Source organism: Convolutriloba macropyga, chromosome 5 (assembly GCF_964194025.1).
Source record: "Convolutriloba macropyga chromosome 5, txConMacr16.3, whole genome shotgun sequence".
NCBI lineage: Eukaryota > Metazoa > Xenacoelomorpha > Acoela > Convolutidae > Convolutriloba > Convolutriloba macropyga.
This window is the reverse complement of record NC_134472.1, coordinates 38,608,242-38,628,446: the sequence shown is the minus strand read 5'-3', so window position 1 is coordinate 38,628,446 and position 20,205 is coordinate 38,608,242. Positions and strand designations below refer to the sequence as shown.

Genomic DNA, 20,205 nt, shown 5'->3' with positions numbered 1-20,205 from the left:
AAAGAAGACAACTTAACAATAATTGGTACAATAGACCACAAGTCAAAAGAGGAACAGAAATATTTTCATGCTTCGATCTGCGATCTAAACCTGCATTCTGGGCTTCATTGTAGCACAATCAGCGAACCTATGCTTTCTTGCTCGAAGATAGATGTTCTATGATTACTGAAAAAACATCTGTATCTCTGTATGCTAGCACTCATTCCGCACTACCACTGAACCGTCTCGAATTCGCACCATTATTTTTTATTACCCTTGAAATAAAGTCAATTTTCAATTTATTCTAAAAACACTATCAAGTTGATCGAGCTCAAAATATAGCAAAATGGCTTTCAAAAAAAGAAAAACATCAGCGAATAAAATACTATCTAAATATACAATTAGAAAAAGCAAACATTACGAGTGGCTGCCCCCTCCTGTGTCCACTGTTATTTCACTTAGGCCAATGGGCCTTTCAATAGATACGTCGCTGTTTCTATTTGCCACAGCTGCACGCACAAGCTGCCAGTTCATTAACGAATTTAGATGCCACACAAAAACATTGCCATGAGTAGTTGACCCCACTAGCTGTGTACCTGTGATATTCCAAGCTAACCTCCATATAGCACAGTAAGGGTTGTTGAAATTAGGAGGATAACTTAGAGTCGATCGCGCCATAATTTTGGAAGACTTAATTTGATACACAATCATAGAGGACGCTCCGATCGCAAGGTATTGGAAAGATCTGCCCAAAACTGGTGCAAAGCAGCAAGCGCGTACTGGGCTATCAACATACAACTTAGGATCATCTAATGAGACTAATGCCATGTTGCGGGACCTGCCCCGGTCGGCGTGTTTGATGTCGATGTAAAACAGGTTGAAGTATGATGACTGAGAAGGCGCAGCATTCTTGGGAGTTTCAGATAAGTCTTGGGCACCCAAGGCAACAACTGATTCTTCGGTTGATACAATTTCAGCTCCCACTGCAACTAACACATTATCTCTCGTTGATTCGCTGAAGGCTAAACAACTCAATGATGAGTGTTTGATATTGATATGAACCATTTCACGCCATGATTTCAGATCACCTCCCTCGGGTCCCATAATTCTCACATATCCGTCAACAGAACACATTCCAAGTGCTAGGCCGAGCTGCGGTGGTGTAAATTTAATGTCCGTGACAAGATTGTTCAATTTGTCTTCGAAAGAGTTTACTAAAACCCATCTCTTTCGACCCAGGTCATTATTGTCACCCGGTACAGCTTCGAATAGGCGCGCACGTTTGTTGTCGAAAGAGCACGTTGCCAGAATTTGTCCAAATTGCGGATGTGCCCATGTCACCTGCAGAAAATTATTCGAGCCTTGAATGAAACACTTTCTAGATACCCAGTTGGGTACCCATAGCAACGGGAGTAAAACACCAATGCGAACAGAACTGATCCAACCCACCCGGTTTGTGCGCCAGCCTGTAGTTTGAACTACAGGAACAACAAAGTTCAAACACTAATTAATAAGATAGCCCAGGCAACATAGTTGCAATGAGAAACATAACCGACTAACGTCGGACCAATTGATTTCAAACAAATGGCGAGCGGTTTGCTTCGCCAGTAGCTAGCTGCAGTTTAGGGAGACTAGCTTTAGCTTAATTAGAGGGGTTAGGGTGGGTTGAGCATGGGGTTAAGACGAGAGAGCGAGAGAGGAGGGGGGGGGTCAAACTCTAAGGACCACCCTTCATACAATTTATGTATCTTAAAAGTTTCGGTGAACCACATACTTGGAGACCAGTGAGCCTTAAGGCTCTAAGAAAATCTATTTCCCTCTGCGCGCTACCTGTTTATCCAGTTTTTGGGGACCAAAATCAAAAGGACAACTTGAAGAAACAAAACTACCTCACGTTAAAAAGAGGCCTTCAATGCTTGAATTAAAGGGAGGTTGCCATATACTGGTTTTTTGTTCAAAAAGTCCGCTAAAGGATCCAAAAACAAAGAAAATAAATTTAAACCGCAAAAAATTAACCCAAAAACGATGTACCAATTTTGGACTTGAAACGCATTAGAAGGTTCTCAAAAACACTCAATTCCAGACAGTTACATATTATTGTAGCATCGATCAAAACTATTTTCGCGAAAGATCAAATCAAGAGCAACAAGTTGAGCCAAATGCATGAAAAACAGCTTAAAAAGGTTCATCGGTACGCACCATTCTCCAAAACACTTTTGCCCAAAATCAAATATCATTCGCGGAATGCAGCGCATGATCAAAAAACTTCTCTCGCCAAGAAAACAAACTAGTTCACAGGTCGCCTTTAGACCCTTTTGGGTCAACGTAAAAACGACGTTGGAACAAATAGAAGTAAACATAGCCACTAGAATACCGGAAACGACTAGAAGAGTTGTGCAAAGAAAATTTTTCAGTAACCTTACCTAACTCAGAAATAAAAAAAATCAAAGGAGACTCAGACGCATTTTGTAGTTGTTGCTGGTAGGCGAGGGAGGGGGTGTTGGTAGGTAGTTGAGGGGATGTATTTATGGGAGGGGAACGTAGGTGGGGGGGGGGTGGCTCGTTGTCATTTGATTGCCCAGAGGTAGGTGTGGGAGGGGGAACCTAGGTGGGGGGTATCCAGTTGGGGAGGAGGGCGTAGGTAATCGGGGGAGGAGACAGATGACAGGTAGGTGCCCAAGTGCAGGTAAGTAGTTAGGTGCGGGTGGGGGTAGGTAGGTAGGGGGAGTGGTGTAGGTAGGCAGGGGATCCGTGGGGGGTCTGTAGTCAGATTAGATAAGTAATAGATAAGGGGTAGGTGGTGGCGTGGTTCGTAGGAGGGTGTAAGGAGGGTAGAGGTTCGGTAAAGGTAACTAATCTTCCTAAATTATAAAATATCAAAGAAAAGAAAACAAGGAAATTATCAAGCTAGACATTATTTCAAACTAGACATTATGAAACTAGACATCATTTCAAAAGGATGCACACACAAGTTTTAGTTTAGGGGTCTGGGTAGGTACGAGTGGGGGATGTCTGTAGATTGAATAGGGAGAATGGATTAAGGGACTATTATGGCGAGAACACTCCCAAACCGACCATGAATACTACAAGCAGTTCCTAATTGCAATATACCAAAAAATAAGCAACTCTTCAAGTCCAATGTTTGCAAAGAAGTCATCGATCTTAAACAGAAGTTAGTGTTCGAAAGCAAAAGTCAAAAGTTAAAGTCATGAAAAAACTTTCCTTAGCTTAAAAATAGCCTGTAGAATACCGGAACCGACTCGGATGAGCCGTTTAAAAAAACAACCAAATTTACCTTAACTAATGCAGAAAAATGAGGAAAATAATAAGAAACTCAGTAATTTAAATTTTAAGTTAATAATGTGGGTGGGTACTGCGGCGATACGTAGGTGGGGGGAGGGGATGTAGTTTTGTTGAGGTAGGTAGCAATGCAGGTAGGTGCAACTTGCGGCTTGATAAGTGGGGGACGGCAGAGGTAGGTAGGTGCCCCGAGGGAGGGAGTAGGTAGGCAGGGTGGATGTGGAAAGTGGATAGGAGGGTTTAGTAGGTAGGTGCGTCTGTAGTTTAGATAAGAAGCAGGGATTTACATGGGATCAAAAATGACCTCTTCACCCAGAATATTACCAGCAGTTCCTAATTACTATACATTAAAAACTAAGCTATATATAATGTAAAATGTTTGAGAACAGAAATCAAAAATCACTGCAATTAAGAACTTGTTGGAGAAATAAAAACAAAATTTATACCACTACAATTTAACCATTAACCCGTTCGAGATTTTCGACAACGCTTCGTCGGCTCATGCAGATCAAGAACTCAAAAACAGACAAACATTTTAAGAAATTGAATAAAAAGTTACAAATTAAGTTTAAAATATGCTCAAAATCTTGATTTTGTTAACCTAAAAACAATTTCTGTAACGTTAAAAACCAACCAGTAACCCATGGGAAAGCTTAATTACAGGTCTAAATTACCAAATCATATATCTAAAAAAACGAGATAAAAAGAAAGTATTTCTTGCAAAAAATCTTTATCAACACTGACAAACGTCAATTGAAGACGGACCAACAAAAACTCAAAAAAGGACGGAAAGAAAAGATTAAATTTTTAGGCTTAAAAACGCCTAAAAAAGACATTTTGAACTTAGTTTAGTCCTTGCTAGCTTCTTAAGCGCTCTAAGCACGTGTAAGACTACTTATCCCAACTTTGGGCCTCTAATGGAACTTATTGCCCGCTAGTGGCTACTAATGTCAGCTTAGGGCCTCTAATGAATTCCAACTGGAAGCTACCTGTTTATTCCGTTTATTCAAAGTCATAGGAGAGTAACTAACAAAACAGGACAAATCCTGGATTACAATCCAAAGAATTGGATGAAAAACGAAAATTACTATATGACCAGCAGACAGAGTGACCATTACAAATCAAATAGACAGTTTCATAACTTGACGGAAAAACAGTAACGGTATTTAAAACGTGTACACTCTCAGGATAATCGTTTTGAATGCCTTTATTTTCAATCAAAACTCTCACTAGGCAGAAAAACTATGAATCAAAAACAATAGATGCTGGATATAAAGGCACGCAGATTCAGACAAAATCAGACAAAAACAAATAATTTCGTAAAAAACTGAGAAATCACTTTAACTACCTGCTGTCATTGTTTTCAGAACTAAAAGTGTAAACCCATTATTTTGCACGCCAGGGCAACAAAAAACAAAAAAAATGACAACTTGAGTTTAGGAAAGTTTTAGCGAACCATTGCCAATTTGCCAAAATTATTCATACTAATAAAATAATAATCCGTCAAAATCCTTGCTAAAATATACAGAAACACTAACTTAGAGGCCTGCAGAAACAGGTTTGGACATATCAGTTAAAACAGATACAAAAACAAACAACAAAAATTGAAAAAATTGTATAAATTAGCCAAAAAGCTAAAGTTTTTACGCCAATGTCCACAAAACTCAATTTATGTAAACAAAATCTACCCACTAACATATCGACAAGAATGGAAAAAGCTCCATTGGCTCCTAAAGATTGAAAAGCTGAAAAGGACAAAGAAATCAGAAAAGAAAAGGACAAAAAAATGCAAATTTTGATTGAGAATATCGTTGAAAATCTTCAGAACATCATCTTAAAAAATATTTCATTATCACTTAAAACCATCCATTAACTCATCTTCATGCCCTAAAAACGATTAATTGGCTCCTAAAGATCAAATAAATCAAAAAACACAAAACCTTTTCGAAACAAACGACGAAACAAAAATTACTACCATTTTTTGTAATTCAGTTTGCATTACCAAAAGACATACCTCAAAAACAAACCGATTAAATCGGAAGAATTGCTCTTAAGCGACAGGCGGGTGGAAAAACAAATGAAGAACGAAAGCGTGAAAAAGTCACTTGAGAAGTCGAAGAATGTTCTAGAAGAAAAGCGCAAAAACAGTCAAGCGAAAAATTTGCATAAAAAAGACCAACACGTTCCAGAAGAAAAGCGCAAAACGGTCAAGCAAAAAATTTGCATGAAAAAGACCAACACGTTTACAATAATTGCTATGAACGTTGTTCAAAAGGAATTAAAAACGGCTATGAAGACCCTTTCTAACTCTCAAAATACTACTGGGAGCTTAAACCAATGTCAATTGAAATATCCCGTTGAAGAAAAAAGGGCATGAAAAACAGCAAAAAATTTGTGGTCAAAACTTCAAAAATTGATCTTTTCACCTTTTATTAGACCTCCCATTACATTGTGTACATTAAGCATCCTAAAGACTACCGAAACCAGCTGAGGGCCTCTATTGAAACTTAATGCCCGGTGAACTTAACCTGTTTATCCCGTTTCGAAAGCCAAAAGTCAGCAGAAAAATGCGTGAAATCTTAAATAAAGACAGCTCCAAATACAATCCAAATCTTTGGATTGTAAAAAGACAGAGCACCAATAAACTGCAATTCTTGGATTGTAAAAAACCTGTCGAATACCAAAAACTCCTCTTCGAGCCGTAAAAAAAAACCTGTGAATAACAATATTCCTTTTTGAGCCGCAAAAAGACCAACAGGACTAATATAATTCAAATTTGTTTGAGAGCAATTAATAGCATGCGGAATAATAGCTCATTTTGCTTTCGTTTAATTTTGGACTGCCATGACAATATTTGCTACTCGTAGACATCCTTGCCTGTTTGTTACCTTCCATGCAGTTCCACCGTGTTCCTTGATAGTGCTGTCACGCACCCACTTGTAACTACTGGTAGATGCTGATCCTGCACTACTCGGAACTTCTTCTAACGTCCATATGAAAACAGTCTGATCTGCAGAACAAGTTGCCAATCTTCGCTTCTGCCAATCAAACGAGATATCGTAAATGACACCATTGTGTGAAGTTGGCGATTGCTGTCTCGTTCCACGGTTAGAATGACAGTGATTGGCTAAGAAGTCAAATTCGTCACTAAAGGCTCCCCTTTCTAACACGGAGGAACTGCACAATGATGGAGATATGAGCCGAGGGTGCATTGAAGTTGCACCATGCGCAACATTGTTCACTTTTACAAGCATCTTTAGCTCATCATTCTGAAATAAAATCTCAATTTTTCGGATCCTCCTTTGCTATAAATACGCCAGTACGTGACACAAGGGGCTAAACAGAGTAACAAGGGGTGAGTGTTCCAATGTTCCTTTTTTAAAAAGCTTTAAAAATGCTTTTATAGATCGGTATACATCTCAAGTACCAAGATATGCGTGGTATCAAAAAGCCCGCCAATCATGGAATATTCTAATTGTATCAAATTCAAGTTTCCTCTCTTCAAACTTTTTGGTCGACTTTCAGCCAAGTGTGGCCAAATTCAGGCTCATATTCAACTTTCTCATTTTACCTAAAGCCATGCAAAAATCATCGACGAATTAATCACTCTCTTCATATTTGTTCAGCAGCCTAACCATACAAACATTAGCGCGTGCGTCATTTCCTGTTTTAAATCCACTGCAATAAAATTATTGATTGCAACATAGCCGGAAGAATTCCGGAAAAGACACGAAGAGTCGTCTGTGCCAGGAAGTAACCGTTTCAAAAATTACTAAATAATGAAACTACTCATGAAAAACTAAAGAAGGCAATTGAAAGTTAATTTAGAAATAAAAAATTTTAGAAATTAAGAAATACTAAACCAAGAGAAAAAACCAAGAGAAAAACTCGATTATTTCCTTAAATAATACAAGTGCACACAAAAACGCAACCCTTTCATTAATCAAATTGAGATAATTATTCTCACTCATCACTGGAAACGGCTCAAAAACCTGCCTAATTCGAAAGAAATCGAAAGAAATTGACAAAAAAAATGTTCAAAGTTCTCGATTTCTTTTTTGTCAAATTTCTCAACAAAATTACAGTTTCTAGCTATCAAAAATGCAAGCAATAAGCTTTCCTTCAATCCCCAACGAATGCAATGAACAGAGGGCAAAAAATTGCTTACGAGGCCTACATAAAAACCGCAAAATGACTATCATAGAAATCAGATTCATGACCAAAAAACCCTATCAACAAAAATTTAAAAATTATTAATATAGCTTATTCAAAACCCGAAACCAAAAAATAGTAAAACCAAAAAAAAATCAACAAAAACAAGCCGCACGTGAACAAATTTTGCTAGCTTACAGAAAATTTTTCACACATCAATTTCTCGCTCTCTCGAAAACAGCGGTATGAAAAAAATACCACTCTTTACAGTCCACCAAATTTTAACACTCAACCCCCGCATTCTTTTCAAGCATTTCATTTCCTGCTTCAAATTAACTCCAATAAGTTGATTAAAACTCTCCAATACTCCTCTTCAAGTAAAAAATAACACTCCTCCAGAACTCCTCTCCGTCTCTTGATTAAACGAGAGTACAGTCAAAAATCTTCGCATTGTAAGAGATAGCTGCGATAGATTTGTAGATCTGAAGTCTCAAAAAGACAATGCGAAAATCTAGACCAAAAGAGAAAATTCAGTCCTTCAATCGAAAGATTTCATGCTTTTAAGAACAAATAGTATAATCCACGAGATGCTTTACTTCATTTCTTTGAATAAAAGTTAGCAGAGACAAGTTCGAGTGAGGAAGTCATCATTGAGAGTGAGTTTAGGCACAAGAAGCTTATTCGCGCTAAACAACAAAACCTAAACGACAAACGTTGGTCGAATTGCTCTTAAATTACCGGCGAGCTGTTGGCTTCGGTAGTAGCCGTTCAGCGCTTTAGGAAGCCGGCATTATGGGGGGGCTAATATACTCCAACAAAAGACAACTTTTAACAAAAAGATGCAATGAATTAGTTATTAAAAATGCCTGCATATTAATTTATTCACTTCCCACTGATTTCAATAAAAAAGTGGACCAAAATGGTTTTAACAGACTGAAAAAGCACGAAATAATTGTCAAAACACGTTCGACACATCCGCAAAAATAATGATCGCGCCTCTAAAAGATTTTTCCGTAAAGAAATTTAAAAAAAAATTGCTTGAAAATACTTTACCTGAATAAAAACTTTGCCTTTTAGATTTTTCACAATTCAATTTCTCGAAAATAATACGGCGTATGATCAAAAAATCTTTTCACATCTATCCAATTTTGTTCGCCAAAAAACCGCTACAAATTCTTTTACGCATTTAATTTTAAAGTTCAAAATTTACTCCAATACAATTGACTCAAAAAGACTAAGAGTCGCCTTCAAAAAAACCAGTTTTTGGAATAAATTATCCTAAAAAACTGAAGACAATTAAGAACAATCTGAAGTCGAAGAAAAATTAGCCCAAAAAATAGGAAAAACTTTAAAAAACCGACAAAGGAGCTTCCAATAAAATATAATGTACCAAAATTCTTGAAGTAATATGATAATAGACAATGAAACTCCAAGTTTGCTTAAACTCTTTCAATTACTTTAGACGAAAACAGCTAACAAAAAAATCAGCTAGCTTAGAGGACATTTTTACACCTCAATTATTTGCTCATTACTATCTAAGCTGTCGGTACGAACAAAAAGCACTTTCACTCAACTTTCTATATTTGATCAGCAAAAAACAATTTTCACGCGTTTCCATTCCTCCGTCAATTCAACTCAGACAATAATTGATTTAAAGACCTTCAATTAGAATATCATAGACTGATTTTATTTAATCTCCTTCAATAAAAGTTATCAAAGAGCTGTTTGAGTGAGGAAGTCATTATTGAGAGTGAGTTCAGTCACAAAAAGCTTAATCGCGGTAAACAAAAAACCTAACCGACAAACTTTGGTCAAATTCCTCTTAAATTACCGGCAAGCTGTTGGCTTCGGTAGTAGCCGTTCAGCGCTTTAGGAAGCCGGCATTATGGGGGGGGGGGCTAATATACTCCAACAAAAGACAACTTTTAACAAAAAGATGCAATGAATTAGTTATTAAAAATGCCTGCATATTAATTTATTCACTTCCCACTGATTTCAATAAAAAAGTGAACCAAAAAAGGTTTTAACAGACTGAAAAAGCACGCAATAATTGTCAAAACACGTTCGACACATCCGCAAAAATAATGATCGCGCCTCTAAAAGATTTTTCCTTAAAGAAATTTTTTTAAAAAATGCTTGAAAATACTTTACCTGAATAAAAACTTTGCCTTTTAGATTTTTCACAATTCAATTTCTCGAAAATAATACGGCGTATGATCAAAAAAACTTTTCCCCTCTATCCAATTTTGTTCGCCAAAAAACCACTACAAATTCTTTTACGCATTTAATTTTAAAGTTCAAAATTTACTCCAATACAATTGACTCAAAAAGACTAAGAGTCGCCTTCAAAAAAACCAGCTTTTGGAAAAAATTATCCTAAAAAAACTGAAGACAATTAAGAACAATCTGAAGTCGAAGAAAAATTAGCCCAAAAAATAGGAAAAACTTTAAAAACCGACAAAGGAGCTTCCAATAAAATATAATATACCAAAATTCTTGAAGTAATATGATAATAGACAATGAAACTCCAAGTTTGCTTAAACTCTTTCAATTACTTTAGACGAAAACAGCTAACAAAAAAATCAGCTAGCTTAGAGGACATTTTTACACCTCAATTATTTGCTCATTACTATCTAAGCTGTCGGTACGAACAAAAAGCACTTTCAATCAACTTTCTATATTTGATCAGCAAAAAACAATTTTCACGCGTTTCCATTCCTCCGTCAATTTAACTCAGACAATAAATGATTTAAAGACCTTCAATTAGAATATCATAGACTGATTTTATTTAATCTCCTTCAATAAAAGTTATCAAAGAGCTGTTTGAGTGAGGAAGTCATTACTGAGAGTGAGTTCAGTCACAAAAAGCTTAATCGCGGTAAACAAAAAACCTAACCGACAAACTTTGGTCAAATTCCTCTTAAATTACCGGCAAGCTGTTGGCTTCGGTAGTAGCCGTTCAGCGCTTTAGGAAGCCGGCATTATGGGGGGGGGCTAATATACTCCAACAAAAGACAACTTTTAACAAAAAGATGCAATGAATTAGTTATTAAAAATGCCTGCATATTAATTTATTCACTTCCCACTGATTTCAATAAAAAAGTGAACCAAAAAAGGTTTTAACAGACTGAAAAAGCACGCAATAATTGTCAAAACACGTTCGACACATCCGCAAAAATAATGATCGCGCCTCTAAAAGATTTTTCCGTAAAGAAATTTTTTTAAAAAAATGCTTGAAAATACTTTACCTGAATAAAAACTTTGCCTTTTAGATTTTTCACAATTCAATTTCTCGAAAATAATACGGCGTATGATCAAAAAATCTTTTCCCCTCTATCCAATTTTGTTCGCCAAAAAACCACTACAAATTCTTTTACGCATTTAATTTTAAAGTTCAAAATTTACTCCAATACAATTGACTCAAAAAGACTAAGAGTCGCCTTCAAAAAAAACCAGCTTTTGGAAAAAATTATCCTAAAAAAACTGAAGACAATTAAGAACAATCTGAAGTCGAAGAAAAATTAGCCCAAAAAATAGGAAAAACTTTAAAAAACCGACAAAGGAGCTTCCAATAAAATATAATATACCAAAATTCTTGAAGAAATATGATAATAGACAATGAAACTCCAAGTTTGCTTAAACTCTTTCAATTACTTTAGACGAAAACAGCTAACAAAAAAATCAGCTAGCTTAGAGGACATTTTTACACCTCAATTATTTGCTCATTACTATCTAAGCTGTCGGTACGAACAAAAAGCACTTTCACTCAACTTTCTATATTTGATCAGCAAAAAACAATTTTCACGCCTTTCCATTCCTCCGTCAATTTAACTCAGACAATAATTGATTTAAAGACCTTCAATTAGAATATCATAGACTGATTTTATTTAATCTCCTTCAACAAAAGTTATCAAAGAGCTGTTTGAGTGAGGAAGTCATTATTGAGAGCGAGTTCAGTCACAAAAAGCTTAATCGCGGTAAACAAAAAACCTAACCGACAAACTTTGGTCAAATTCCTCTTAAATTACCGGCAAGCTGTAGGCTTCGGTAGTAGCCGTTCAGCGCTTTAGGAGGCCGGCATTATGGGGGGGGGGCTAATATACTCCAACAAAAGACAACTTTTAACAAAAAGATGCAATGAATTAGTTATTAAAAATGCCTGCATATTAATTTATTCACTTCCCACTGATTTCAATAAAAAAGTGAACCAAAAATGGTTTTAACAGACTGAAAAAGCACGCAATAATTGTCAAAACACGTACGACACATCCGCAAAAATAATGATCGCGCCTCTAAAAGATTTTTCCGTAAAGAAATTTTTAAAAAAAATTGCTTGAAAATACTTTACCTGAATAAAAACTTTGCCTTTTAGATTTTTCACAATTCAATTTCTCGAAAATAATACGGCGTATGATCAAAAAATCTTTTCCCCTCTATCCAATTTTGTTCGCCAAAAAACCACTACGAATTCTTTTACGCATTTATTTTAAAGTTCAAAACTTACTCCAATACAATTGACTCAAAAAGACTAAGAGTCGCCTTCAAAAAACCAGCTTTTGGAATAAATTATCCTAAAAAAATTGAAGACAATTAAGAACAATCTGAAGTCGAAGAAAAATTAGCCCAAAAAATAGGAAAAAACTTTAAAAAACCGACAAAGGAGCTTCCAATAAAATATAATGTACCAAAATTCTTGAAGTAATATGATAATAGACAATGAAACTCCAAGTTTGCTTAAACTCTTTCAATTACTTTAGACGAAAACAGCTAACAAAAAAATCAGCTAGCTTAGAGGACATTTTTACACCTCAATTATTTGCTCATTACTATCTAAGCTGTCGGTACGAACAAAAAGCACTTTCACTCAACTTTCTATATTTGATCAGCAAAAAACAATTTTCACGCGTTTCCATTCCTCCGTCAATTTAACTCAGACAATAATTGATTTAAAGACCTTCAATTAGAATATCATAGACTGAGTTTATTTAATCTCCTTCAATACAAGTTATCAAAGAGCTGTTTGAGTGAGGAAGTCATTATTGAGAGTGAGTTCAGTCACAAAAAGCTTAATCGCGGTAAACAAAAAACCTAACCGACAAACTTTGGTCAAATTCCTCTTAAATTACCGGCAAGGCGTTGGCTTCGGTAGTAGACGTTCAGCGCTTTAGGAAGCCGGCATTATGGGGGTGGGGCTAATATACTCCAACAAAAGACAACTTTTAGCAAAAAGATGCAATGAATTAGTTATTAAAAATGCCTGCATATTAATTTATTCACTTCCCACTGATTTCAATAAAAAGTGAACCAAAAATGGTTTTAACAGACTGAAAAAGCACGCAATAATTGTCAAAACACGTTCGACTCATCCGCAAAAATAATGATCGCGCCTCTAAAAGATTTTTCCGTAAAGAAATTTAAAAAAAATTGCTTGAAAATACTTTACCTAAATAAAAACTTTGCCTTTTAGATTTTTCACAATTCAATTTCTCGAAAATAATACGGCGTATGATCAAAAAATCTTTTCCCCTCTATCCAATTTTGTTCGCCAAAAAACCACAAATTCTTTTACGCATTTAATTTTAAAGTTCAAAATTTACTCCAATACAATTGACTCAAAAAGACTAATAGTCTTCAAAAAAACCAGCTTTTGGAATAAATTATCCTAAAAAAACTGAAGACAATTAAGAACAATCTGAAGTCGAAGAAAAATTAGCCCAAAAAATAGGAAAAAAACTTTAAAAAACCGACAAAGGAGCTTCCAATAAAATATAATGTACCAAAATTCTTGAAGTAATATGATAATAGACAATGAAACTCCAAGTTTGCTTAAACTCTTTCAATTACTTTAGACGAAAACAGCTAACAAAAAAATCAGCTAGCTTAGAGGACATTTTTACACCTCAATTATTTGCTCATTACTATCTAAGCTGTCGGTACGAACAAAAAGCACTTTCACTCAACTTTCTATATTTGATCAGCAAAAAACAATTTTCACGCGTTTCCATTCCTCCGTCAATTTAACTCAGACAATAATTGATTTAAAGACCTTCAATTAGAATATCATAGACTGATTTTATTTAATCTCCTTCAATAAAAGTTATCAAAGAGCTGTTTGAGTGAGGAAGTCATTATTGAGAGTGAGTTCAGTCACAAAAAGCTTAATCGCGGTAAACAAAAAACCTAACCGACAAACTTTGGTCAAATTCCTCTTAAATTACCGGCAAGGCGTTGGCTTCGGTAGTAGACGTTCAGCGCTTTAGGAAGCCGGCATTATGGGGGTGGGGCTAATATACTCCAACAAAAGACAACTTTTAGCAAAAAGATGCAATGAATTAGTTATTAAAAATGCCTGCATATTAATTTATTCACTTCCCACTGATTTCAATAAAAAGTGAACCAAAAATGGTTTTAACAGACTGAAAAAGCACGCAAAAATTGTCAAAACACGTTCGACTCATCCGCAAAAATAATGATCGCGCCTCTAAAAGATTTTTCCGTAAAGAAATTTAAAAAAAATTGCTTGAAAATACTTTACCTAAATAAAAACTTTGCCTTTTAGATTTTTCACAATTCAATTTCTCGTAAATAATACGGCGTATGATCAAAAAATCTTTTCCCCTCTATCCAATTTTGTTCGCCAAAAAACCACAAATTCTTTTACGCATTTAATTTTAAAGTTCAAAATTTACTCCAATACAATTGACTCAAAAAGACTAATAGTCTTCAAAAAAACCAGCTTTTGGAATAAATTATCCTAAAAAAACTGAAGACAATTAAGAACAATCTGAAGTCGAAGAAAAATTAGCCCAAAAAATAGGAAAAAAACATTAAAAAACCGACAAAGGAGCTTCCAATAAAATATAATGTACCAAAATTCTTGAAGTAATATGATAATAGACAATGAAACTCCAAGTTTGCTTAAACTCTTTCAATTACTTTAGACGAAAACAGCTAACAAAAAAATCAGCTAGCTTAGAGGACATTTTTACACCTCAATTATTTGCTCATTACTATCTAAGCTGTCGGTACGAACAAAAAGCACTTTCACTCAACTTTCTATATTTGATCAGCAAAAAACAATTTTCACGCGTTTCCATTCCTCCGTCAATTTAACTCAGACAATAATTGATTTAAAGACCTTCAATTAGAATATCATAGACTGATTTTATTTAATCTCCTTCAATAAAAGTTATCAAAGAGCTGTTTGAGTGAGGAAGTCATTATTGAGAGTGAGTTCAGTCACAAAAAGCTTAATCGCGGTAAACAAAAAACCTAACCAACAAACTTTGGTCAAATTCCTCTTAAATTACCGGCACCCTGTTGGCTTCGTTAGTAGCCGTTCAGCGCTTAAGGAAGCCGGCATTATGGGGGGCTAATATACTCCAACAAAAGACAACTTTCAAAAAAGATGCAATGAATTAGTTATTAAAAATGCCTGCAAATTAATTTATTCACTTCCCACTGAATTCAATAAAAAAGTGAACCAAAAATGATTATAACAGACTGAAAAAGCACTCACAAAAATCTCTAAATTAGCTTAAAACTGTTTTTAATTTTCAAAACACTTTTGACACATCCGCAAACAATAATAATCAGGCATCTAAACAAATTTTCCGTAAAAATGTTGTCAAAAAGAAAATTGTTTGAAAAAGGTTTACCTGAATAAAAATTTTGCCTTTTAGATTTTTCACACTTCAATTTCTCGAAAATTATTTTACGGCGTATGAACAAAAAAATCTTTTCCCCTCTATCCAATTTTGTTCATCAAAAAACCACTACAAATTCTTTTACGCATTAAATTTTAAAGTTCAAACTTACTCCAATACAATTGACTCAAAAATACTCTAAGAGTTGCCTTCTTCAAAAAATCAGCTTTTGGAAAAAATTATCCCAAAAAAACTGAAGCAATTAAGAACAATCTGAAGTCAAAGGAAAATAAGCCAAAGGAATAAGAACACTTGTGGAAAAAACCGACAAAAAACAATTTCCAATTAAATATAAACAACAAAACCTGACCGACAAACGTTGGTCGAATTGCTCTTAAATTACCGGCAAGCTGTTGGCTTCGGTAGTAGCCGTTCAGCGCTTAAACAAGCCGGCATTATGGGGGGCTAATATACTCCAACAAAAGACAACTTTTAACAAAAAGATGCAATGAATTAGTTATTAAAAATGCCTGCAAATTAATTTAATCACTTCCCACTGAATTCAATAAAAAAGTGAACCAAAAATGGTTATAACAGACTGAAAAAGCACTCACAAAAAATCTCTAAATTAGCTTAAAACTGTTTTTAATTTTCAAAACACTTTTGACACATCCGCAAACAATAATGATCAGGCTTCTAAACAAATTTTCCGTAAAAATGTCAAAAAGAAAATTGTTTGAAAAAGGTTTACCTGAATAAAAATATTGCCTTTTAGATTTTTCACACTTCAATTTCTCGAAAATTATTTTACGGCGTATGAACAAAAAATCTTTTCCCCTCTATCCAATTTTGTTCATCAAAAAACCACTACAAACTCTTTTACGCATTTAATTTTAAAGTTCAAACTTACTCCAATACAATTGACTCAAAAATACTCTAAGAGTCGCCTTCTTCAAAAAGTCAGCTTTTTGGAAAAAATTATCCTAAAAGAACTGAAGCAATTAAGAACAATCTGAAGTCAACGGAAAAAAAGCCAAAGGAATAAGAACACTTGTGGAAAAAAACCGACAAAAAACAAATTCCAATTAAATATAAACAACAAAACCTGACCGACAAACGTTGGTCGAATCGCTCTTAAATTACCGGCGAACTGTTGGCTTCGGTAGTAGCCGTTCAGCGCTTAAAGAAGCCGGCATTATGGGGGGCTAATATACTCCAACAAAAGACAACTTTTAACAAAAAGATGCAATGAATTAGTTATTAAAAATGCCTGCATATTAATTTATTCACTTCCCACTGATTTCAATAAAAAAAGTGAACCAAAAATGGTTTTAACAGACTGCAAAAGCACGCAATAATTGTCAAAACACGTTCGACACATCCGCAAAAATAATGATCGCGCCTCTAAAAGATTTTTCCGTAAAGAAATTTTTTTAAAAAAATTGCTTGAAAATACTTTACCTGAATAAAAACTTTGCCTTTCAGATTTTTCACAATTCAGTTTCTCGAAAATAATACGGCGTATGATCAAAAAATCTTTTCCCCTCTATACAATTTTGTTCCCCAAAAAACCACTACAAATTCTTTTACGCATTTAACTTTAAAGTTCAAAATTTACTCAAATACAATTGACTCAAAAAGACTAAGAGTCGCCTTCAAAAAAACCAACTTTTGGAATAAATTATCCTAAAAAAACTGAACACAATTAAGAACAATCTGAAGTCGAAGAAAAATTAGCCCAAAAAATAGGAAAAAACTTTATAAAACCGACAAAGGAGCTTCCAATAAAATATGTACCAAAATTCTTGAAGTAATATGATAATAGACAATGAAACTCCAAGTTTGCTTAAACTCTTTCAATTACTTTAGACGAAAACAGCTAACAAAAAAATCAGCTAACTTAGAGGACATTTTTACACCTCAATTATTTGCTCATTACTATCTAAGCTGTCGGTACGAACGAAAAGCACTTTCACTCAACTTTCTATATTTGATCAGCAAAAAACAATTTTCACGCGTTTCCATTCCTCCGTCAATTTAACTCAGACAATAATTGATTTAAAGACCTTCAATTAGAATATCATAGACTGATTTTATTTAATCTCCTTCAATAAAAGTTATCAAAGAGCTGTTTGAGTGAGGAAGTCATTATTGAGAGTGAGTTCAGTCACAAAAAGCTTAATCGCGGTAAACAAAAAAACTAACCGACAAACTTTGGTCAAATTCCTCTTAAATTACCGGCAAGCTGTTGGCTTCGGTAGTAGCCGTTCAGCGCTTAAGGAAGCCGGCATTATGGGGGGCTAATATACTCCAACAAAAGACAACTTTCAAAAAAGATGCAATGAATTAGTTATTAAAAATGCCTGCAAATTATTTTTTCACTTCCCACTGAATTCAATAAAAAAGTGAACCAAAAATGGTTATAACAGACTGAAAAAGCACTCACAAAAAATCTCTAAATTAGCTTAAAACTGTTTTTAATTTTCAAAACACTTTTGACACATCCGCAAACAATAATGATCAGGCATCTAAACAAATTTTCCGTAAAAATGTCAAAGAAAAAGGTTTACCTGAATAAAAATTTTGCCTTTTAGATTTTTCACACTTCATTTTCTCGAAAATTATTTTACGGCGTATGAACAAAAAAATCTTTTCCCCTCTATCCAATTTTGTTCATCAAAAAACCACTACAAATTCTTTTACGCATTTAATTTTAAAGTTCAAACTTACTCCAATACAATTGACTCAAAAATACTCTAAGAATCGCCTTCTTCAAAAAGTCAGCTTTTTGGAAAAAATTATCCTAAAAAAACTGAAGCAATTAAGAACAATCTGAAGTCAAAGGAAAATAAGCCACAGGAATAAGAACACTTGTGGAAAAAACCGACAAAAAACAATTTCCAATTAAATATAAACAACAAAACCCGACCGACAAACGTTGGTCGAATTGCTCTTAAATTACCGGCGAGCTGTTGGCTTCGGTAGTAGCCGTTCAGCGCTTAAAGAAGCCGGCATTATGGGGGGCTAATATACTCCAACAAAAGACAACTTTTAACAAAAAGATGCAATGAATTAGTTATTAAAAACGCCTGCAAATTAATGTAATCACTTCCCACTGAATTCTATAAAAAAGTGAACCAAAAATGGTTATAACAGACTGAAAAAGCACTCACAAAAAATCTCTAAATTTGCTTAAAACTGTTTTTCATTTTCAAAACACTTTTGACACATCCGCAAACAATAATGATCAGGCATCTAAACAAATTTTCCGTAAAAATGTTGTCAAAAAGAAAATTGTTTGAAAAAGGTTTACCTGAATAAAAATTTTGCCTTTTAGATTTTTCACACTTCAATTTCTCAAAAATTATTTTACGGCGTATGAACAAAAAAATCTTTTCCCCTCTATCCAATTTTGTTCATCAAAAAACCACTACAAATTCTTTTACGCATTTAATTTTAAAGTTCAAACTTACTCCAATACAATTGACTCAAAAATACTCTAAGAGTCGCCTTCTTCAAAAAATCAGCTTTTGGAAAAAATTATCCTAAAAAACTGAAGCAATTAAGAACAATCTGAAGTCAAAGGAAAATAAGCCACAGGAATAAGAACACTTGTGGAAAAAACCGACAAAAAACAATTTCCAATTAAATATAAACAACAAAGCCCGACCGACAAACGTTGGTCCAATTGCTCTTAAATTACCGGCGAGCTGTTGGCTTCGGTAGTAGCCGTTCAGCGCTTAAAGAAGCCGGCATTATGGGGGGCTAATATACTCCAACAAAAGACAACTTTTAACAAAAAGATGCAATGAATTAGTTATTAAAAATGCCTGCAAATTAATTTAATCAATTCCCACTGAATTCAATAAAAAAGTGAACCAAAAATGGTTATAACAGACTGAAAAAACACTCACAAAAAATCTCTAAATTAGCTTAAAACTGTTTTTAATTTTCAAAACACTTTTGACACATCCGAAAACAATAATGATCAGGCATCTAAACAAATTTTCCGTAAAAATGTCAAAAAGAAAATTGTTTGAAAAAGGTTTACCTGAATAAAAATTTTGCCTTTTAGATTTTTCACACTTCAATTTCTCGGAAATTATTTTACGGCGTATGAACAAAAAAAATCTTTTCCCCTCTATCCAATTTTGTTCATCAAAAAACCACTACAAATTCTTTTACGCATTAAATTTTAAAGTTCAAACTTACTCCAATACAATTGACTCAAAAATACTCTAAGAGTCGCCTTCTTCAAAAAATCAGCTTTTGGAAAAAATTATCCCAAAAAAACTGAAGCAATTAAGAACAATCTGAAGTCAAAGGAAAATAAGCCAAAGGAATAAGAACACTTGTGGAAAAAACCGACAAAAAACAATTTCCAATTAAATATAAACAACAAAACCTGAACGACAAACGTTGGTCGAATTGCTCTTAAATTACCGGCGAGCTGTTGGCCTCGGTAGTAGCCGTTCAGCGCTTAAAGAAGCCGGCGTTATGGGGGGCTAATATACTCCAACAAAAGACAACTTTTAACAAAAAGATGCAATGAATTAGTTATTAAAAATGCCTGCAAATTAATTTAATCACTTCCCACTGAATTCAATAAAAAAGTGAACCAAAAATGGTTATAACAGACTGAAAAAGCACTCACAAAATATCTCTAAATTAGCTTAAAACTGTTTTTAATTTTCAAAACACTTTTGACACATCCGCAAACAATAATGATCAGGCATCTAAACAAATTTTCCGTAAAAATGTCAAAAAGAAAATTGTTTGAAAAAGGTTTACCTGAATAAAAATTTTGCCTTTTAGATTTTTCACACTTCAATTTCTCGAAAATTATTTTACGGCGTATGAACAAAAAAAATCTTTTCCCCTCTATCCAATTTTGTTCATCAAAAAACCACTACAAATTCTTTTACGCATTTAATTTTAAAGTTCAAACTTACTCCAATACAATTGACTCAAAAATACTCTAAGAGTCGCCTTCTTCAAAAAATCAGCTTTTTGGAAAAAATTATCCTAAAAGAACTGAAGCAATTAAGAACAATCTGAAGTCAAAGGAAAATAAGCCAAAGGAATAAGAACACTTGTGGAAAAAACCGACAAAAAACAATTTCCAATT

The 20,205-nt window shown here is 34.2% G+C and overlaps 2 protein-coding genes across 2 annotated transcripts in view; one reads left to right on the top strand and one right to left on the bottom strand.

The window, feature by feature from the left end:
- Positions 1–20,205, top strand: part of LOC142339384 (SAP domain-containing ribonucleoprotein-like) — a 162,673-nt gene that overhangs the window by 10,529 nt on the left and 131,939 nt on the right. The window lies entirely within an intron of this gene.
- Positions 231–6,544, bottom strand: LOC142340007 (nucleoporin SEH1-like). The gene is made up of 2 exons (XM_075390400.1): positions 6,168–6,544; positions 231–1,320 (listed from the first exon to the last, which is right to left on the bottom strand). The coding sequence occupies exons 1-2, from the start codon at positions 6,531–6,533 to the stop codon at positions 397–399; spliced, it is 1,290 nt and encodes a 429-aa protein (XP_075246515.1). The 5' UTR covers positions 6,534–6,544; the 3' UTR covers positions 231–396.